Raw genomic sequence first — 23625 nt, forward strand, 5'->3', positions numbered from 1 at the left:
AGGTTTTAATTATTTTGCCCCTTCCCAGAAGTGTCTGCATACAAAGCCTACATGTTGGTGTCTGTGACTTCGGTCTGTGACTAGACAAGCTGGAGCAGGTGCCAAAGCACCATTATACCAATAAATATGCTTCTGTTTATTTCCCTCTGTAAGCCAGGAGTGGTAGAACTCACCAGGGCAGGTGAAGCAGTGGGTGCATGTACATAGTGTCAACTTGTTGTTGGTATGCAGACTTTGTCACAAACCCACTGTGAAAACAACTGAGGATGCCCTGCTTACGCCAGTTGCTCTCTGCTCCTTCCAGGATGCCTGGTGGTGCCTGGAGAGCTGGCTGACCCTTACCACTGTACTTTCAGCTGCCAAACGATACCAAAGACAACTAGAAGTAGTGTCAGGTGTGCTGTCATCTGCAGCAAACTGGTCTTGCCCAGAGGACAGCAGTGCCGGCAACATACCTGAAGAAGCATTGCATTGGCATCTGTCTCTTACACTGTCCTTTTCTGTAAGAAAAGCCCCATACTTCTTTTCAGGGATGCAATATAGTACAAAAGCACAAGTGGCCCACTGAGATACTAATTTAGGTGAAAAATGGTGAAAATCCCAGGTATAGATAAAATCAACCTTCAAGCAGAGAACCTGAGTTACACCCAGACTGTTTCATGCCGGTTCAGCCATGTGTGTGGATTTACTTCTAGATGGGTGTCCTTTCCACTGTCTTCCCTGACCCTTAGGAGGAGGAAAAAAGGCCTGAGCCCTTCACACGCTGAGCATCACTTCCCTCCATTTACTGGGGCATCTCTTGTCGCAGCATTTATTTTGGATGCTGGGCGGCTGGGGGAGCGGAGACAACAGCAGGGCCGTGAATGGGGCTGAGGACAGGGGAGGTTTCGCTCTACCATGCGTGCCCCTGCCAGGGGCAGGACACCACCATGGCAGTTTTTAAACAGGTTTTCAGCAGGACAGGTGGTGGTGGTGGGAGAGGCTGTCCAGTAAACTTTTGTTTTGGAAAAATTGTTTATTAACAATAATGAACCTTAAGGAATTTCTACTTTTCAGTTTTTGGTACAAGCTTTGCTGAAAATCATTTTTCTGAGTGGGAGTAAATTTTACTTCAGGAATTACTTTTTTATAATTAGGCTATAAAATATAACAGAAAATGGGTTTACTGACACTTTTGACAGAGGCACAAATGCTGAACAAAACAGCATGTTAGCCTAGAAGGAGCTAATGTTTCTGACACCCAAACTAATATTTCTGGAATAGTCCTGCATTTTGTGAGACACACAAGTAAAGCTCTTCAGAGCTATTTTTGGCTAGCAGTATCTCATAGCTACAAAGGATCAGGCTACAATCCCTTAGCCAAGAAAATGCAGATACCAAATGAGAAAGATTTGGTCGCTGCTGTGGGAGGCAAATTCTGAGCAGCAGCGTGACATGGTATCAAGGCAGGCAGGCAGTATGTGATGACAAGAGTAGGTCTAGATCTTCACAGGGACTTAGAAAATTCTGGGAGTAGTTTCCCTTTTCCTTCATCCTAGTTAGCAACTAAGAATAGGAACTAAGCAGGGAGATGTGTTGACAGGAAGGGAATTCCCTGTTTTAAAGGGAAGCTCTGAAGTCTTTCCAGAGGAGGGGTCAAATTCTCAGTTTTAGCAACACACGTTGCTTTTCTTCCTGTCAATAAACACCCCAAATATAACTACTTGTAAATGAAAAAGTAATAGTGAATGAACAGAGAAATTTTTTTCCCAGGCATTACAGAAAAGGGAGTGAAGTACTTGCTCATGGAAGGGGAAACACGTGGCAAGGAAACTTGCCATCATTCTCCCAGGCACGATTGCAGAGGATATTTAATATTTTTTTTCTCCTTCCTCTGCTCCCACCAGTCACATATCATCAAGGCCTGCTGTGGTAATGAAGGATTTGAAACCCCCTACTTCCTTTCAAAAGTGGCTGAAGTTGACAGGGATCTAGTGTTACCAAGCAGTGGGGTAAGACATCACACACCCACAGAGCACAGCTGTGAATGCCTCGGTGTGTGTGTATGTGTGTATTTGTATTCATTCTCAGATAAAGCCTCAGATGGTCTTTCTTTCAAATTCTCCATCTTCAACCTAAATGTCCCTCTGCGACTTGCAGCGTGCACCAACTTTGCTTTTTGTAGGATGTGCCTGACATTGTTTTTCCCATTTGGCAAGCATCACTGTCTCGGGACAATCACCATTCTAATTCTATTTATCTCTTAGTCTATTTGCAAATTTCTTTTGTTGTTTCCAGTCTTAAATTTTAAAGCTCTAGTATGATCAAAGATGAATCAAAAATCTCTGTCCTGAGCTCACACCTATAGGGGTTGGCACAATGCATCATAAAAATGTCTTGATTCACTGTGGAGGACAAATTCCTGGGGCTACTACGGGAAAAACTGTAACATTATCAACAGTAAGTAATGACATCTGTTGCCACCTTTTGTAACTTGGGAAGATGGAAAGTTTGATGATAGGAGATTTTTAACATTACTGATTTTCTTTTGCTGTTAATTATTCAAGATCATTCTTTTGTTTAAAAGTATCAGCCATCCAATGACAGCCTAAAAAAAGCCAGACATCCTAGAGCTGGCAAGGACAACAGATTGTGCAGCCCAAAGATTAAACAAGAAGGTGTCAAACTGAAGAATGGCATTCAAAATAACCTGCGAGCAAACATATCGGTAGAGAAAGATAGCGGAACTTCGCCCAAATGGGACCACAGGGCTCCAGATGTACACATCCCCAGGAAGTTATCATCTGGTGGATTCACATTGGGCTGTAGACAAAAAAACCTTTTTAAACTAAATTTTAAGATCACTGGAACACAGATATTTTCCTTACTCTGTGTAAGCACAGCAGGTAGCACAGTGACATAGCACGAGGCAGTCAGTGCTGCTTGAACACCTGTGATGAAGGGCAGCACGGCAGATCATCATTCAACCCACTGCAGGCAGGTAAAATTCTGTTTTCAGAGCCACAGCACATCCAAGACAATTAAGACAGAAGATACCAAGCAAAATGATGCACTGTTAAGTCTTTTTATTAGTATTTATTGTTGTTATTGTTATACACACTTAGACAACTCAATTACATAAAGTGATTTATATGAAGTGCTCTGTATTTGTATCGTAAGGTTAGAAAGTGTACACGCCACAGTGAAACATTCTGCAGATACAGTGAAGATACCTTTGACAGAAGGGATTATTTCCAAGAGCCTACCTAAAAGTAAAGGTAACTTTCATACTATATACAAACTTACATTCACAAAGAATATACTGATTCAGAGATACAAGAGTTTCAGCTAGTGAATAATGATCCACACACAGAAACACATCAGAAACCCTGGAATTTTCAGGGGATTGCCTGGACCGGCTTCCATGGCAATGTTGGTTTTTTTTTTTTTTGAGTTTGAAATGAGTAAGATGGGGGGCTTCTTCAGATTCTTCTTGCAAAAAAAATTAAATGAGAGATGAAAGAGTATGAAACTACAAAGTGAAACAAATAAGCTAAAAAAGCTTTATTACAAAAATAGCATCTCATTGTCAATTATAACATGCTACTACTATCTTCACGTGACAATACAGTGACCTGATCTTGCCATCTTAAAGAGTGACAGAAATAATTTCTAAGCATGTGAGTCAACTCCCCAGAGTCAGGATTGCAAAATTAAAATTGTGTAACAGAGATCTTGATAATGGAAATGAACACAAAACCAAGTGAAATCCCTTTGGCATTACTTAATTTTCATGGGGGATTAAAAGAAGTGATTGATTTCTACTGGATAGCCTGACCCTGAAAACTTTAACTGTTTCGTAAAACAGATGTGATTGAAGTCACTCATCTCTTATAAACTTACTAAAATATGTGGAGCTTCCTTTACTGTGACCTCGGTGGGAGACAGCATTGGAGTAACAAGATGATTTAATTGCTTCACTGGGCCTGACTCTGCAAGCATTGTATTCCTTCTTCTGCGGTGAACAAGGATAGCAGGATTGAGCCCCTGCTGCAAAGGCAGTGTGCAGCATTTTGTACAGTCCCACAGGGAAGCTCAAGAGTATGAGCAAACTCCCCCTGACTTACTCACAGCTTCACTAAGGCAAAACCAGATCCTGCTTTATTGTACATATATTTGACAGTATTTTACATTATACCTTAAACAGAGACATGAAATGGACTCTTTACTTTAAAATTAATGATCCCCTTATTTAGAAACCCCATACTAGTCTTCTGGGTTTTTTATGGCTTCTTGCATTAAGACAACTATGTGACATAAAATAAAAGTAAAAAAAAATAGTAAAGTGCAAGGTCTTTAAAAACGCATACAAATTTCATTGTTTGGATTGGTTTTGTGTTTGATGAGCGGTGAATTTACAATAAATCCACATGAATGTACAGTTCATTTACCAATCTAGAATTACATTATTTCTTACTCAGTCTTGTCCTGGGTCACTTATGGCTCATGTAAGAACGATGTAGCCAGTTGTGCGTCTGGTCTACCCATGCTCCGAGTGGTTACATGGCTTCTAGGCTGGGGTTGACCTGCATCTGGCTGGCTCTGAGCATGGGCTCATCACCATGCTAATGTGGATTACATGGCTTCTGGAGAAGACATGGCTTACGTCCAGCCAGGCAGGAGCATGGGTAGGGGAACACACAAACTAGCTGCACTCACCCAGGCAAACAAGTCCTGAGATACCATACACTGACAACTAGCAACACACAGCAGATCTACAGGATGACTTCTCTGGACTACGGGGCTGTGATCCACATATGATTTCTGTATCAGATGGGTGCACTGAACTGCATAACTTCAATCTGGAAATTACTCTCCCCAGTCCCAACGGAAATGATGGATATCTCAATACTGATACTCTTGTAACTGACGGCAACAGATCCAAGAAGGATCATTTTAACATTGACCAGGAGTGAAACCTGCATCTGTTGGAGGGCTGGAGCAGGACTCTTCTTTGTTGAGTGCAAACTATCGCATTTGCTAATCTCAAAATCACTTTCTGCAGATATATTTCCAGATGCAAGTTCTTGCATCAAACTTTCCAGGACAGCAGGAAAACAAGAATCACCTGCTCAAAGTAACTAACCATGCCTATCTCTCTGTTAGTTGTGTCATTGGTATTTACAAGAGGTAAAATGGTTTCCAAGATTACAAGTGAGTGCAATTTTTCTCCTTGTACATAGCTACCAGGAAATTATATTTGTTACACAAGTGCTTTCTGTGAAATATGAGATCCTAAGATAAAAATCTGTGTCTTGCCCAAGTTAATGGCAGAAGTCTTCTGGATTTCAGTGGGGTAGTTTTTGGAGAAGGGATTATTTCTTTGTTAGAAATTAAATAAAGCCATCTGATACAGACTCATATTTGACTCAGAACATAAGATATATGGACCACAAGAACCTATTTTAAGGAATTACTGCTGAAAGAAGAATAATTAAAAACCATTGTATATCCCCTTTTTCGCAAAATATGTAATGAAGTAAAAGACAACCAGAGAAATAATCCCTTAAAAACCATCTAAACATTAAGAATATTTCTAAGCATCTATTTTTTACAGTACTTGGATTAATGACATGTTCAAACTACTGCTTTGTGGACCTTAAATCCACACACAACAGTACCATGAGTGACAATGACGATAAACTACCTCAGAGTAGTATATGTGGAAATTACATGGTAAATTCGTTGCCATTACAAACATCAAATGACATCTAGATAAGCTTCTTTGTCACCCACTGTGCCTTATACTCCATGAAGGTTATGCAGCCATATCAATTGAATAAATAAGCAGAAACATACAGACACAGAGAGCCTGTCTGCACTACAAGAAAGCACTAGCTTTCAGTAAAATAGTTGAGAGTTTTGCTGAAAGATCTTTCCATGTCTACATGTAGCTCTTGAGGAGATCACCCTCATATCACAGTTTTTATCATGCTCTTACACCATTTACCCTACAGATTTGACCATGATGGCTTCTGAGAGAAGCCAGATTTTTTTTTTTCCTGCCCCAGACTGATAGGCCCTATTCCTTTCTTTAATTCCAATGAAGTTAGTGCAGAAAATTTGGAAAATTTGTAAAGCAGGTTATAATCTGACCCACAATCCTGCTCAAGTGCTACTGGAAATCCCTTCCAAAAATAATGTCCAACATTGCTTCTGTTCAGTTGGCTATTTAACCTGAAGTTGTATTCTTACCTTAGTGTGTTGCCAACCTGATGTTGTCCTGAAAGCACTAAGCTAGAACGGGATCTTGATTAAAAAAAAAATAAAAAATGTATTAATTATTAATTTATGTTTCATAAGGACTATCCAGAAAGCAGCATCAAATGAATAAATGAGCACAGGCATACTGGCAGGTAGAAGAGGCTTTAACAACAACCAGCTTGCTACAGAATTTGGGCAGTTTGTGGGACGAGAACCCTAGTGAAGTCACTCAGAACTTTGAACAAAACAGAACTTTATTTTGATTTCTAGGTGTACAATGTTGAGAAATGTTCATGGATCCCACAGTGAAACAATTATGAACAATGAGAAACACTTCATGCTGGGAAGTTTGCTGCCACTGTAAAACAGGAGTGTCGCAGCAAGTGGTGTGTGTTTTCAGCTGTGCTGAGCCTGGACCACGCATGGACATTCAGTCACTCGGTTGCAGCAGCTCCTGTTTGTTCTCTCAGCACTTCAGTTTAAGATTTTGAAACTCCTGCATGGGATAAGGGGCCACGCTTCCGCCTCCATCCCATTCCTCTCTTTTATATACCAGCAAAGCTGTTGCCTGTTAATCAAAGCGCACATCACGTGCAAGTATCCTGAAACAGGCTACTCCAGTAGTTATGTAGAAAGCTACCTTGGTAAGTATAACTAGCTTTCATAGTCAGCCTCTGCAGAAAGTGCCACTCAGCTGAAATCTCTCCTATTACCTCTGGAGGTGAGCTGCCACTGACAACACAGTTATTCATCCATTTGAATAATGATCTGCCCAGCACATGCAAGGCAGTGGGAGCTGTGAGGTTTCTCATTCCTGAGGGGAAAAAATTACTTTTAATACCTTCCAAGATAAATATGTTGACAGAGGCAAGCAGACATAGGAAAGTAATGAGTCAGATATATTTTAAGATCGCATACAGATGCCTTTACAGGATACTAGGTTTTAACTCTACACATAAAATTCCTCCTTCAAGCAATTGATGCCAGCTTTGCACTGAAGTATTTCCAGTGTGTAGGGCTTTTGATCAGTTACTCCCTTCCCCCTACCTGCCCTCACTGGGGCAGCAGTCTCTGCTGCTGCTGCCCTCACTTTACAGACTGTACCGGAACGCTCTTACAGCTCTCAAGATCAGGCAGGGCTTTTTCCTTTCCAGTGTGGGAGTTACACCATACTGGCCATGAAGTCATCAAAAAAAGAAAAATAAAAATGAGTAACATACTGAACAGAAATAAGACTCTTGCTTTTTGTTGGTTTCTTGATTTGAAATGTCAGACCAGTGAATATGGGCATCTTTGCGTATTTTAAGTGCCCATATACACAGACCTATCATGATCCCGCACAAGCTCCTTTAGATATCTGTGTCTTATTCTGCTAACTTGGGAAACGATTGCCTGTTTTGAGCACGGTCATCAGAAATAAAAGCATTTGGTGACTCCTCTGGGACACATTATACCGTGGAGTCAGCTCTGTATTTTGGGACACCTGTTCCATTTGAGCTCAGAATTTGGGTTATACATTTGCTTTTGCAGGATTGCTCTTCTTCTCAGTAGAGGGCATTGTAGGTATGTATATACCTATCCTTCCATTGTGTACACCCCGTAGAAACAAACGTTAAGAGGTGGGCAGCACTATCAGGTAGGTATTCTGGAACAATGAAGGATCTTAAACACACAGACAAATTTTTGCTCACAATGAGAGAAGCTCACACTAAAAAGCACTAAGAAGCAAGAGGTGTTGCAAATGTATGGTCAAGATAAAATATTCATTCTGAATGTAGCTAGGACTTAATACCTTAGGACAAGACATGAGTAGCAGACATTGTAATTCCTAGTTTTCATGCTTTTGTGCATTAGTAACTCACTCTTTTTCTTCATTATATGAATAATATTAACGTTTTAGTAATTTTTTAATATGTACTTTTAAATGTTTTCTCTGCCATTGTTTTCTGTCAAGTCCTTACTCTCTAATCAGATACTGTTACATACAAACACATATAACAGGAAAACAGTAAAGGACAAAGGGGATAAGTGAGAAGCAAACAGCATGGAACACAAGAAAACAGACAAGACAAGATGTGCTGAGCCTTCTGTTGCACAGCTGTGAGCATGACATTGCCATTGTGAGCATAATATAAATACAAAACAATGCTGAAACAGGTCACAGAAATGCGCTGAAATTTCATGAACTCTAACTGCACAAGAGACTCAAACAAACAAACCACAATTATCTGAAAAAATTTAACACCCATTCCAGTTCTTCCACTTATTTTTTTTAATCATCCAAACTACAGGAAAGAAGAACACTTCGTTGCTTTCTTTCTCCCTCCATATTTTTTTGAGGATTTCAGTAAAAGAACATAGTGTTTTCACTCTTTCCTGGGCTTCTTTAGACATTCACACTTCCAGCAATACTGAAAAATTTTCATGTAGGTTTCTTGCAGCTCCACTATATTTAAATTGTTAGTTTCTCCTACCTAGTTTCAAGATTTATAAGAGCAAATATGAACTGCCCCAGCTTTGTACGTCAGCTGGGGATGTCTTCCAGCAATAGCTATATGTAGTTGTGAAGGTCCTTACACTGCAAGTAATAGTGAAAGATAGCCTGTAAAACATATATCCACTTCAACAATTAGGCTGTCACTTTACAACTACTGTTTTTCTGTATGAAATACTATGCATGAGCAAATTAGCCTTTTTCTTCTGACATGAAAAGGCAAACTCATAATGATAACAACATCTGAAAGCCATTGGTACTGTTGTTAGTATTGCTGCATTAGAAAAAATGTTGTGTTCACATAGTAGTTGCGTGATCTCTCTGCATGCTGTGTTGCTATTTGAGAAGAAAAGAGTATCCCCATTCTGGTCTTTGCATGTGAATGCAATGAAAATCTGCACCAGTCACGAAATGGCCAGCCAGTGTGGCCCCTTCAGTGCCAGACCAGGGTTTCTGGAATCTGAAGAGTTTTGCAAGATGTAATAAACCACTATTAACATCCTGCCAATTGCCTTTACAGACCTGTGATGCAGAGGATCAGAAGACTGATGAAGTCCCTGGCTTTGCTGAAATCACATCATATAAAGATCACATCATATATGAAGAGATATGCAAGGTCTTCCCTGTCTGTGACTCATGCACTCAGTGTATGCTTTCCACTCAGGAGTTTCAGTAGATCATCAGAAAAATCCCATACCACGGTGTGTGTGGGGTGATGCCTCCACAAAGTCAGTATTAGCATTTCTCTTAAAAGATGAGAGCTTTAAAAAATAAGCATATTGTGTGTCTGTGTATACTATGACAGAGAAAGAGAGGTCTGGGTATGTACCATAGGCATAGGAGAAGCAGTAGCTTTCACTGTTGCCGTGCGTATGCAGCATCTCCAGTACTGAGCAGCGAGCATGTTCTGCAGCAGATAAAGAAAACCTCAGCACATCTGGACTCCACCTTCATGTGTGTCTGCACTGTCCAGCAGCAGTCATTCTTCACCTTGAGATCCACCCTTTGTATCCTTTTCTTACTTTCTTTTAAAATTGAGGGAGAGGAAATTCACAAATCCATGTTTTCATAGAAGTTTTCCATTGTGGTTTTTTGCTGTTTCATTTTGAGATAAGTTTATTTTTGAATAAATATATTGGGGATTTTTTTTTTTTTTCTCTCAAGAAACAGCACTTTTCTCTAGATGGAGACAGGACACTGGATCACTTTGTCCTCTAGGAGGACACTGACAATCAGGAACACAAAATAAAGTCCAAACATGAGAAAGCCCAGAATTTTATTCATTCTCCACTTGCAGAAAGCAATGGAGAGGATGACGAACAGCAGCATGATGAAGAGGAGGACAATTGCACAGAACAGACCATTGCTGCTGACTGGCACTGGGATAAAGCTGTTAATCACTGCATACAGGAGCCACGGAAGAGGAAGGCTGTTAAGAAACAGAAAAAAAAAAAAAAAGAATTGGGAACATTGCAGAAGTACAGAAAGGGGCACTACAAAGTTTCTGGAAGCACTTCAAAATACAACCAGAGGCTTCCAGCATAAAGTGAGGCAGGAAGAGTTTCCACTCTTCCAATATATACATCGATCTAATTTGTCAGCTTGCTTGGGGTTCTTGGGGATTTAGGCTCCTGACTCTTCCACCAGTTACATTTCCCTTGGCTGACAAATACCTGGTATCCTGTCTGTGAGCACTTTCATTTGTTTATGGATTTCAGACCATCACTGGAAGAACCTACTTCCATTCTCTTGCCAAGAGCTGGTATGACAGGGGAGTAGGTCACATAAAAACATGTCCTTGCCATAAAGAACTATCACTGTGCAAGGCACTGCCCCGCAAATTTGGTCCTTAAAAGACTTGATCCGTATTTACTGTATAAACCTGTGTTAAAATATGAACTTCAACTGAACTCCAGCTTAATTTCTATTTATGTATTTGTATTTCACAGAATGAGACAACAACCTCTGGAAGATGTCAAGGAAATAAGTATTTAAGCCATTGATCAGAGTTCAGCAGGCTTAGAAAGCATGAAGAGAGTTGTCAGAAGCTCAAAACGTTCAAACTTCGAATAAGCAGCTGAAGAAAGAATAATTTATTACAGCCTCAGTACTAACTGCACCAGCCTACAGCTCAACTGTGCCATTTCTGTTGTAAACATACCAGGTCTAGCAGACTGGTATAGGACAAAACATTTCCATTGGCAGGAAGACTGAACATGTTAAGAATAGCAAGAAAAGTAAGAAAGCATTGCAAAAAGGAGATGTTTTGTAATGCACCCTACGTGCTTTAAGTTGAAGCACATGGTAGCGAACAATGTTTTCATGTATTTTACAGGTCTGCTGCTTATAGATGTTATTTCAAACTCTTCATGCTTCTGGATTAATAGGAAAAAGTGGCCCAGTTTTTCTGCTGTGTCTAAAGTACTGCCATTGGCTAAGAGATGGAGTAAAAAAGCCATTTATTATCCACTCTAACGTCAGGATCCCTTTTTGTACCTATGCAGTTGCTGATATATTTTCAGCAGTAAAAAACAGGATCTGTTGTGGGCTGTTTGGGACTATGACTAGACCTGTTCTTCTGTGTATGTGATAGCAAGTAACACCAAAGATGGAGAAACGGAGAGTATGGACATGATTCTTACTGCCTTTGTCCTGTGTTGAAGATGGAAATGTAGGAATAAAGACAGAGCTTGGTGGTATATTTCCTGCACATTTTTGAAACACAGAGGCATAGACTACAATATTTCTGGACATGATCTACTTTGGTCTCAAAAGGTCAAAAAGGAATTTGAATTCCAACCACGTGCCATGCATCATTATCCTAGAGCTGCCATGAAGCAGTGAAGTGTAAATAGCACATCTCTACAGTCTTATTTCGCTTCACATTGTAAGAGCTATAAAAAGGATCCTTTGTGTTAACAGAGAATTGGTTTGTAATTTGGGAATTCCCAGGTATATAAAAAAGTCGCATGTCAACAACAGCCTAAATGAGCAATACAAGACAATGACATTCTGTTTTTATTACAGCAAACACATTGAATACTGAAGAGGCAATGGATTGTTCCCGATCATCTTTTATAAAGAATGCTATAGTATAAGCACAATGAGTGGTAACATAAGCAAACAACAGCAACCTGACAAAATCATAAAAACCTTCAGACATTCTGTCTTGGAACAATGTTCTTGCATACTTTTTAAGTGCAATTCATTCGCCTAGGCAGCTCTGCAATGTATCAAAGGAGAATTACGCATAAATTTTTAATAATTCTGTCATAGGAATGTCTGTAAACTTAGGAGCACTTGACGTAGTAATATCCATTGCCTATTGGCATCATTCTCCTTTTTAAGTATCAATGGCAGAAAATTGCTGTAGACAACACCAGCAAAAACGCAGCAACATGCTAAGAGCAAAAGACTTGTTAATAGACAATTTTCTTGCTGTAGGACTTACCCCACTGTGATGTCAAATATGTTGCTTCCAACAGAACTGGATACAGCCATGTCCCCCAGCCCTTTGCGTGCTACAATAACACTGGTAATAAGGTCAGGAATGGATGTGCCAGCAGCTAGAATAGTCAATCCCATGATTTCTTCACTAATACCAATGGTCTCTCCAACCTAAAAGGGTTTAAGTAGAAACAGAAAAGAAGTCCCGTGGTGAAGAAATGCTTCCTGCTGTAAACCTGGTTAACCAGGGATCTTATCCTGGAGCTTGCTGACTAGCTTGGAGAACAAAGTCAAGACGGGAGAATTATTTGTTTTCATGATTTCCATGTTTCAGGAGAAAGGTAAGATTGTCAAATAGAACCAACAGGCATTGAAAAATGGTTGCTGATGGCTCTGATGTTACCAGAATGATCAAGTCCTGTGGTCAGGACAATGACAGTCTCTGAACTACTTTCTGTTTAGTGAGTAGTGATTTACTTCATCCATTGTTGCAGCTCCTAAAATAAAGCACCATTCAGCATGACACAGAAGATGGACTCCAATTCTAAATGATCTGTCACAGTGCAAACCAAAAATGTAGGGCTTGTATATTTTACCAGTATGACCTCCTTACCTGATGTGCCCACCAGACCATTAAGTAAGAAAAAAATGCAATCCAGCTGATTGAGCCAAAAAATGTGATAGGAAAAAATTTTCTTGAGCTCTGAAACAGAAACAAAGAGAAACAGTGAACACCTAAATTGAAGGCTGATAAACTGTACTCTCATTTGCTTCTCATTTTTTCTGATTACCTCTTCTGACCAACCATTTAGATGATTATCAGATGATCAACATAAATGTCAGGAACGGTAAGGAACTGACTCCTTAACACGTTCTTAACATAAGAACATAAGGAACTCCTATGCCTCATTCTTCCAACTGCTTCAGTTGTAAAATAACACCTCCTAACAACCTGCATGACAAACAGCAAATTTTGTCATTTGTATCATATTCTATTATGCTGCAGTTTGCACATGTGTTTAGCTGAATGGTGGCTTGACTTCTAAACTTATTAATAACTTCATGCCTGTTCAGAAAGAATGTTTTCAAATTGCTAAAACATATACCCATAGCTTTCATTCATACATCAGTAACTTTGTGTAATACTTTTCACAGTCAGTATAACAAAGGCTGACATACGACAGAGCTAGAAAACTACACATCTAAAATTTGTTAGGGCATTTACTTTTCTTGGGAAAACAACTTTGTTTCTCAATTAGAACAGAAGATACAATAAACACATTTGCCATGCTTTGTTTTTTAGGCTAGTTTATTATAAAACCATGTAAAACACACTTTGAGGCCCTTCAATTAATTAAAAACCTGTATAACACCAAAGTAACTTCATTTTCACATCTCTCTTACTAATGTCAAACTCCGAATAGACAGCATTCTTGCAGCCAATGAATGGGTTATATTCAGATTAATGACTTATTTTGGTTTCTGTTCTTTCCAGTCTTTTGCATCATCCATATTTCCTATTGGCCAGCGAGACCTACGTAACCAAAAGACATCAAGTTAACTACTCAAGGAAGGAAACATGACTGTAGTATTGTACCAGGCAATCACTGTTTAAATCAAATTAGTGTTTAAAACGAAATTTGCACTGTGAATGAATGCTACCAGTCTTGAATGAAACCACAGCCTTTATGAGCATCAACCTTCCGAACACAGATTCTCACTCCAGATGACTTCTGATGTGCCACTAGCACGCTCCTACAAATTTTCATGAATAAAGAGTAGGACTGCTTGTGGAAGTAATCATATCTCTTCGAATACTTGTTCCAGCTGCTGCTCAATCCTGCAGTACATTTTTCTGTTAAGCCCTCACTAAATCCACTTTCACACTTTGCTCTGCAAGGGTGTCCAGAATTTTTGGGCAGCACACCTTGCCTGTACCCCTCTCCACTGCAGGACAGGCCCCTGCTGCACCAGGAGACTCATTGGCCTGTGGGTCATTCCTAGGTGTTTTGGGAGCAGACCAGACTGCAGAGCTTTCCCTGAACATGTCATAGAGAAAATACAATTTGGATTCTGCCAATTCAGCTCAAGCCTCGATAAAGCCCTCTTTTTTAGGGAGCTTACAGGGCTGCACAGCCAGCTTTTCTTGTATAACAGGCACAAGAGGCATTTATATGGGACAGCCTTATGTTTAGGGATTGATCAGCATGGGTGGCTGTGGACTAAGAAGTGCTCATTAGGTGGACTAAGGGCTGGCCATCAGAGCTGGTCATGTGGAAATAAAACTCTTTTGTCAGCTGAACCAGAAAAGAGCGAGGCTGGTCTGCAGCTCATTGAAATCATGTAGCCTCTTTCTGCTGATGTAAATGGAATGAGATCTGATCATTACCGATGGGGAAAAAGGTAAAGTCAGCAATGGCAATTGTGCACACTCATCTAAAGGATGGGACAATTAGAAGGTCCATATTGGCTTTAGGAGCAGGTGCAGCTGTAGGCTGTGCTACAGAACACTTACACACTCCCTGTGAGCACTCTGCATAATGCTAAATGCCCTCCTGAAAACAGCTTGTAAATGTTGACTAACACGACCTATACAACTCTACAATTGAACATACATAGGAACAGGCATTAAAGACGGTACAGATTTAACAACACTCCCCAATCCCCTCTTTAAATATAGGCATGAATCGCCTCAATGACACCTGGAAACATCCCTTTCACATTAATACCATTACTGTTAACAAGCCCTGTTTCTAGAACTGCCCAGGGTACTTTAGGTGATCTGCTTCTTAAATCTTTACAGAGCAAACGGAGTTACTTTTTCAAAAGAGAGTTCTACTTTTTTATCAAATTAGAAAATCTGATAATAAGTTTCCAATGTTTAAACCTACTCAGATGGACTTTTTAATTTTAGAATCAAAACTTTACGTGCAATGGGGGACAGAAGACCTTAGGTTGAAAAGGAACACAATTTGAAAGGAACACAAAGATGGCTGTTAAAATAGTGCTCTGACACCAGTGGGATCAGAACTGAGCCCAGAAGGGCTAAATGAATCTAACCATCAACTTCCTTTAATTAAATTAAACAGATAGCACTTCTTCTTCAGTATTCTCAGTAGCCAGGTCTTTCAACTTTTAATATTTTTTGTCTTCCTTGTAAAAACTGGGATTTTCTGGCAACACATATGGTGAATGGGATGATGAAGCAATAAGCTTGTTGCAGCTGGTCACAAAAACTACACAGAGCACCTTGTAGCAATGCAATTTGAGTAATCACTATGCAACACTCAAGATGTAGGCATACATTTGCTTATGCAAAACTAATACAGCAAGAGCTGCACCAGATAGTAATAGCTCTCTGTCAGTGCAATTATATGTACAAAATGTTTCTTGCAAAATAACAAGACATTGCCTATTTGAGTCAGACGCCCCCAGAATTCAGATGGCTAAGAATTATGTCAGTAACTTTGCAACTTGTGTATTCCTTGTCTGTCTTAGCCAATCCTTTCCCAGTAAAATCAATTGATAAGCAGCAGTTCAAGAGTAAGACTACTTTTTTTCCCCCCCCCCAAAAGGAGAACATTTAAACTTAAAAAGGACAGAATTTAAAGCTTGTACATATTACAGGCAATGAAATCAAGAATGGACTCCATAGATGCTGCTATATAATTTGCACATAGATGACATTTTAAAAAAGCAGTAATGAGAGTGCTGATTCTTTTTCAGATGCTGGATTTTATTTCCAGATTATAATAATACTCATGCTTATTTTGTAACTAATTACAGCATTCTTTTGAGATTTATCTCATTGCAACTCCCTAGCTCTTGGAAATATAGAGAGCTGCCAGTTCCAAGCATCTTCCTAGAAGAATTAGTCAGAGACAGCAGACAGCAATACTTCTCTCCACCTTTTCTGGTAGCTGTTGTGACCGTTGCCTTGTAAAGACGGAGAGCTAAGTTTATTACCAATTGTTGTAATTGGTAATAATTGTTGTGGTCATGGTAACAGACAATTGAGAAAAGTCATGGCTCATACAGTTCACATGCTGTTTTCTTTCAACAAAAGAGGAAGAATTTTGTAATTTCACTGTAGATCGGTTGGGTTGGTACTGTTCCTGTCTATCAGCAATCTTAAGGACATTTTTCTTGGTACACTTCTGTATTGATTTCATGCCAGTGTCTGAAAAACAGGACTTTAAGTGGCAAGAATGACCCAGGTATGAAGGTTTTTATTGTCTAAGAGCCTGATGCTGATGGATAGTGAGTACTAAATAATTTGCAAAGTAACTAGCTTAATTTTAGCCTGTATCATTACCAACATATTTACTTTACACTTAACCTGAATGAATCATATGTTTATCTTGTATATAAATTTATCTGCATTGCAAGCTTTGATTTTCCTTTCATACTTGACAGTGCTTAAATCTGATTACTCAGAACCTGCTCCTGTAACTGGATCTGTGCAGGAACATCCTGTCCTTGTCCCCTTGGTAACAGTGCATCTCTGTATGGCAACAAGAGTTCATGTAAGTTGTACCTCTTAATTGGTAATGGGAATTTGCAGAGAAACAACGAACTGCCCCATATGGGTCCAGTGACAGCAGGACTGGAGCCCTGAGAGCCATTTTTCTGGCCTGTAACACAGAGGGATGGACAGTACAGTACGGCTATAACAAAAGATGGTGTTCAATATCTGCCACTGACCCGCTGGGCCACCTTGGTCACGTCATTTTCCTTTCAGTCAGTCAATATCCCTTACTGCAGGAGCTGGACAGTTACATTTGTGGCCTTTACGGACACACTGGGGAAATAAGCTATTGGTACAGGAACAATACCCATTACTGTTCAAAACATCTGAACAAAAAGTCAGGTACAAAATTCCCCAAGGGCACACATACCTCTGGTGTACTGCCAGCAACGTTATTGATGTTACAGTAAGGATTTTAATATATACTGGCTTAATGTAAGCATGTATTATTAAGGCACTAAACACACATTAGAACATGTCAGCTATTGAATCAGCTGAAAGTTAGTTGGAGTAATGCATAATCTACCCTAAGTATATAAAAATCTGCATGTATGTACATCAGAGCATAAGACAGCAAGGATTTTTCTAACTTTATAAGCAGAGACCTTGGATATGAAATTTTTTTTCTAGGGCTTCTGAGTTTCATGTGGCTAAATATAGCTTGGTATAGTACAAATAAATGCAGTCAAACTGTCTTCATTATGTGGAGATAAAATATATTTCAGAAAAGAGACTCTAGGAGGAAAGCTGAACTAATTTTTGAAAAGTGGACACACAGAGGATGTCAAAGGCTCCATATGGTCTCTCAAACCAATAGCTAGCACACAAGTATTCATTTTATATACCCACATTCTGATCTGAGCATCCTGATGAAGAATTTGGGTTGCTGGCTAAAATTACCATACTTGCAAATCAAGCCCCTCATGACAGGCTTACCTACAAAAACTATTTAAGTATTATTTTAAGTTTGTTTTAATTTTTGCCTCACAGATTTAATGGAAAACTGTTTTCTGATGGACATGCTGAGCTGTGATATTGGGGTTTGGTTTTGTTAGGAAGGGACTATCAGGGATGGCACACAGACAAAAGCGAGGCAGTATTAGAGACAAACACACTAATAAAGAGTCCTTGCAAAGTAGACAGTTTATGCAGTCATCTGGTTAATTCTTTGACAGCAATGTTCAAGGTAAGCAGCTTGTCATAGTGACACAGCCTGGTACCTACTTTGTTATTACTACATGCAATTACAAACTACATTTCTTTTACTGCTGTATAAAAGCTACTCCTTTCAGCCAATGACTTTTTAAAACTCTGTTGCCTGTTGACATATCTGGCATATACAACTGTGCTTATCTTTTGGGTTACCACAGGGTATTTTAACTGCACGTTGTCAGTATGTCAGTTCTGTTGTGAACAATACTAGTGTTAATAACCATGCACATCACACAGTTGCATGCAACTTCTTGAGACACTTGCTTTCCAAACCCATTATTTTAACAACCCTTCTCATTTGTATAGTACAGAATACTGGATAAGGCTAGATGTCTGTTGATGTTAACTTCAGATTTCCAAAATTCAAAATAACGTACATACTTATTTCTTAGCAGTACTTGCTCATTCTGGGTCAAAAAATCAAAAAAATGACAGGGATAACTTTGAATGATAAAAGGAGGGTATAAATACAGAAATAAACAATCTTGAAATTCATGTAGTATGCTCTCTGTGTTAACAAACAAGTGTTTATCAGAGTTATCTGAAAAGTTAAAGTTTAAAGACTGGAAGGGAAAACATCAGTTTATATCCTTTGAAAGACAATTATCTAAAAAGAAATCAAGAGGTCTTATTTTAGCTTGTTTCTTGCTCCGAATTGCAGTTTTCCAATGCGTGGGATGGGAAAGTTTTTCAGTGTGTGTGAGGAGGAAAAAAGAATTCAGGATGTTGATTTATAACATTATAAGCTGTACATCCCTCTCACAGCAGTTTTAAATCTATTTTTGATCCAGAACAGAAAAGAGATTCAAACACTACTAAAGGATCTTTTCAGCTCTTGACTTTTTTTCTTTTACTTTCCATGAGCCTCCCCAGTCAGGTCTATTTTTATATGTGAATATGAAAGTGGTAAGATTTGATAACTTGTCACAGTAAGTCATTTGTATTAATAGCCTTACATCAAGCTGTGTTTGGGATGAAACTAGCAAGTATTTCACACATGGAAGGACTTAGGGATCTTGTTCTAATATGAAAATCAAAAGATGACAACTAGAAGACAAAGGTCTAGTAGAACATGCATTTAAGAGAAATGTGTATCATTACTTTTGAAACACAGAGAAAATTTAGACAGTCTAAAATCTTTCCAGTTGTACTCTTTAGGGCACTACAGATGAACAGACTTCCTCAGCACTTATGTGATATTCAGTGGAGATCTAGACATGCAGATGTGAAGGCCCCAAAGAAGTTCTAAAATCTTCCACTTTATGTTGTAAAATATTAGTGAATACAAATGGCAATCTTAACAGAGCTATTACCAACCAGTTGCCCATAAGCACCCATTCGAAGATTTGAAGACTGGTGCTGTGACCTTTTCTTCAAGAAGAAACTATTAAAGAAAATCATTAGCTCCATTTTTACATAAATCCACTACAGTACCCTTTTTGGCATTTAACTACAGAGCCACCCTGTTGTGCAAAACAAACTGACTTACAACAACAGTTACTTACAGGTTTTCTGACATCCGGGAGGGAAGCCCACAGTGGAAAAACAATGGGTAACACAAGAAGGTAGGTGAGCTGCTTGCGTGGGGTGTCAGGCCAGGCCAGGCTGAGAGGCTGGTCCTCATCCTCTTCGTTCTGTAAGAAAAGCCGCAGTAAGGAGGATATTGAAGTGGATGAATGAGGTTAGGGATTCTTCAAAGAGAAGTCCTGAGGACTGTGCTGTATTTTACTGAGAACCCATGGCGGATGAAAACACTGCATTAACACCACACCTACCTAGCAACATCAGCTAGGACAGAGCAAAAAGATTCTGGCCAGACTGAAGAATCCCTGCAGCACAGGCTGCCTGAGGGCATCCATTTGAGGCTATGCTGTCAGTGATGCTGGTGCCCAGGGAGCACGGAGCAGTTTGGTGCCTTCTACCTGGAGGGGAATCTTGTGCCTCAGGTACATCTTGGGATGTGGGCTAGTCCAGTCAAGGATAAAAAGTGGTGTGGACTGCACCAGGCCTGGCCACATAGATAAAGACAGGGAGAGAGACAAAGATAGAGATCGGGGCAGGGGACAGAGAGATGGAGACAGAGAGAGGTGTGTGTGCGTGTGTGTGAACACACACACAAACATATATGTGCATATAAATAGAAATATCTGTATGTGCATATGTATACATATATCTAACTTTTTAAGCTTTTCTGAGTAACGTAACAAGTTACAATTTAAGATATATCTATATATACACATGTATATACACATGTGTATGTATATGTATATATATATGTACATGTACATGTATATGTATTTTCTTGTTCAGAGGACCATAGGGTAATTTAGGCTTGCAGGGTCCTGGGGAGCTCCACTGCCCAGCCAGAGGGAGTCAGACCAGGCTGCTCAGGGCTCTGACACTCAAACTGAGAAACCCCCAAGGATGGAGATGGCGCAGCCTTCCTGGGTGCCGGCTCCACCACTGGGCTGTCCCCGTGGAGAAAAGGCTTCCCCTTATCTCCAGCCTGAACTTCTTGTGTTTAGATCAGCCACAACGCAGCAGTCTTCTTAACAACTTGGTGCTAAAACTAAAGACATTCTTCTCCTGTTTGTGTAGCTGATTTTCATATCTATCTCTAGTCTCCTTTTTATGAGTATGCTGTGCGCCTGTCACCTCTACTTCAGAGTAGGGGTATGGGGACCTTCTCCAGCGACAGAAAACCTTTTGGCTGCCACAACACTTCTCTTCCGTTAGACTGCTCCTGCTAACGAAATGGAGCCCTCTCAGACTGCTACAGAAAGAAAGTGAGCATGATTCAGCCTTTTGGCTGTATGTATTAAAGTAACTTTTACACTTTTAATATAGGTAGGCAATGTCTCCAGAATTCCACATGGATCTAACTTGATATATCACAGAATAAGGCAATGGAAAAAATGGCCCGAATGGTTCTTTCACACAGATGGGTGTAATGCCTGTTAAGCTTGTGGAAAGTTTCCTAGGGAGTTCAGTGAAAGCTAAAGAAGTCCAAAAAAGAGTCCCTGGTGAAAACTCTGTTTGTTTGAGAGCATGAGTGGTATACAACTACTTCCTCACATAGTGTTCTTGTTTTCTTCTTTTGCAAAAAGATAGCAATTGAGAATTCAGTCCTCTCTGCAGTGTGCAAGTTACTCTTCTCATAAATTTACAATGCAGGTTTCTTGTCAGTTATTTCCCTGTCTTAAGATGGCTTACATAAACCTTATATCAATGCTGTAAGAAGCAGTCATTTGAACGGCCACGTCAGTTATTTTTTTCTAAGCATAAGAGTTATTGGTGAAATGTCACCATATGTTGGTATTGTTCATAACATTTGCTACTTACTGCTAATTTTGATTGAAGAGCCATTATGAACTCCTGAATTGTTCAACTACTCAGCTAGCTGAACTGATAGTACCTACAGAGGCAAGCTCAACTCTTAGCTCAGGCTCTTTCATCATGTCTGTATTACCTGACACTGGTGGACTGGAAGAAAATCACTATTTAACTCCTGACACATTGACAAGCTGCAGCTACTTTTACAGTTATGTGTTGATGTCAGCAGAAGACAGCATTTTGTTAACCCCTACCTACACTTTATGAAACTCCCACCTTGCATGATGGTAACTGTGCATTACTGTGAGATGGCAGTAAAGTGAACAGGTATAAAGTGAATAGGTATAATCATTAAAATATTTTTTAAAAATACATAGGCACAATTTGACACAGTCCACACAGTACTTAAGAAGCTGCTGAGCAGCTTAGAAGGCTAGTTTTTGCCTTTAGCTTTCAGCTCTTTACCAAAGCGGGCAGATGATCTGTACTTCACTGCTGCAGTCTACCGAAGCCTGACTTCTGGGTGACTGGTCTGGTGCTGGAGTGTGTGGGGCTACTTCCTAAACACCAAATCCATTCCTTTTCCATTCTGGTAGATAGTGTTGGGATGGGGAAATCAATCAGAGACGGATGCTCAGCTGTGAAATACGACGACTGAGGTAAAATTTGAGTGCAAAGGGACCAACTGAAGGGTTGCCTAGGTAACTCTTTCTGAGTGGCCTGTGTATAATACAAGCAGTGGACTCAGCTGGAATAAAGCTCCATAAATGACTGCTTCATAAACAGCACTGAAGGACAAAGTACTTCCTCAATTGCCGTCTTTAGAAATTAGCCATGATTAAAAACTGTACTTAATCACAACAAAGGCTTTATGTTAGTTTGAGCTTGCACGAGTCTGCAAAATGTACAGAAATCAATACCTAAGCTGGTTCATGCAGTACTATACTAGTACAGACGGTACATCAGCACTGGGCCTCATTCTGGTCTCATGTCTATGTCAAACAGCACTGGGCTAGCATGAGCCCACAAGCAACATAACTGGCTATAGCAAAGGACCACAAAGAATTACATATGGAGACTGCCAGATGTCTCCTGAGAAACCTTGATCTATCTGTTTGAGATATTTTCACCTTCAGGTTGTGCTGCTTTATCCATTTCCCCCAGGACAACTAACCCCGAAACATAAGGCCAGACTTGAGCTCACAGTGCTTTTTCTTGCTAGTGTAACTCCAGGATGCCTTACAGATGCTACAGTCTGGATCACCATTTCCTATTTCATAAATCAGAATCAGCATATGATTTTCAAATGCTGACCTTCTAAAAATCAGTGGAAATAAGGAAGTTCAATGTATTTGTAAATCTAGCTTCCATGAATTTCAAAGGAATTTTGAACTATACACTGAGGTTGAAGATAGGAAAGGGAAATAATTTTGGCAGCTATAAAACCACGCAAATGTGACTGTCATGCTCCAGACTAAGCATCAGTGATATAAAATAACTCAGCACAGATTTGTGGCAGAGATTGCACACACTGTCTATGGCCCCAGCCTATCTACAATGTACATACTGAATACACATTCTCACTCTTTGTAGAAACTAATACTAAAACAAGAGTTTTGTCTGTATAATGAAAACTCAGCACTTGCAATGTTCAGTATGGTTCTCTTCTGCAATGCTGAGAAAAAAACATAATGATAACATGATATATACATTGGAATTCAGTTGCCTAAACACACGTATGGTGGTGCCATTTTTGAAGCCTTCTGGTATCTCACTTGACCTCCACATGCCCCATAAGAAGTGGGAATATTCTGCTAGTTTATGACATACCTGCTATCATGATGTAAAAATCTCCATTTCTCTAGGCCAACTCAGGTGGTACCACCTACCCATCTATATGCAAATGAGTCCTACTTCAAAACTCACTCCCTGTTATGACTCTGTAGCTCATTAGCTTTAAAGATACTGGAGTGAACACATGGGAAAGCTGGATTAGTTGACATTATGAACTCCAATGATAATACAGTATCTACACAAAGTTTCATTAAATTCACACAAATTTAACTGCTGTCACAAAAGCACAGGTCATATTATAGTAAATACATAAATATAAAGTAAAACCTGAAGCTGTACAGACAATCACAGTTCTCCTACATTTCCAAATTAATTTTGGTGACTTGCCTGAAAGGATTGTCCAGAATACTAATGAACATAAAACTGAACAGTTTACTTATATTAATACAAATAGCGTTAATACCAAGTGTTCTACGTAGTCATTAAACACATCGGTACCATCCCTGGCAGAAATGACTGCCATCAGTATCGCTTTCTCTTAACTAGCATGAACATCTGAAGACCTTTTCCCAGG

At 39.6% G+C, this 23625-nt stretch overlaps 1 protein-coding gene across 5 annotated transcripts in view; it reads right to left on the bottom strand.

Moving 5' to 3' along the window:
- Positions 1–9835: 9835 nt before the first annotated feature.
- Positions 9836–23625, bottom strand: part of SLC24A2 (solute carrier family 24 member 2) — a 111211-nt gene continuing 97421 nt past the window's right edge. For all 5 annotated transcript variants that reach the window (XM_055699463.1, XM_055699464.1, XM_055699462.1 and 2 more), the window contains 4 exons: positions 19430–19558; positions 12798–12887; positions 12189–12355; positions 9836–10166 (listed from right to left, as the gene is read on the bottom strand). In XM_055699463.1, the coding sequence (XP_055555438.1) occupies positions 9917–10166; positions 12189–12355; positions 12798–12887; positions 19430–19558 (636 nt within the window). In that variant the 3' untranslated portion in view covers positions 9836–9916. The remainder of the gene's footprint in view (positions 10167–12188; positions 12356–12797; positions 12888–19429; positions 19559–23625) is intronic.

Source organism: Falco cherrug, chromosome Z, assembly GCF_023634085.1.
Source record: "Falco cherrug isolate bFalChe1 chromosome Z, bFalChe1.pri, whole genome shotgun sequence".
Taxonomy (NCBI): Eukaryota; Metazoa; Chordata; class Aves; order Falconiformes; family Falconidae; genus Falco; species Falco cherrug.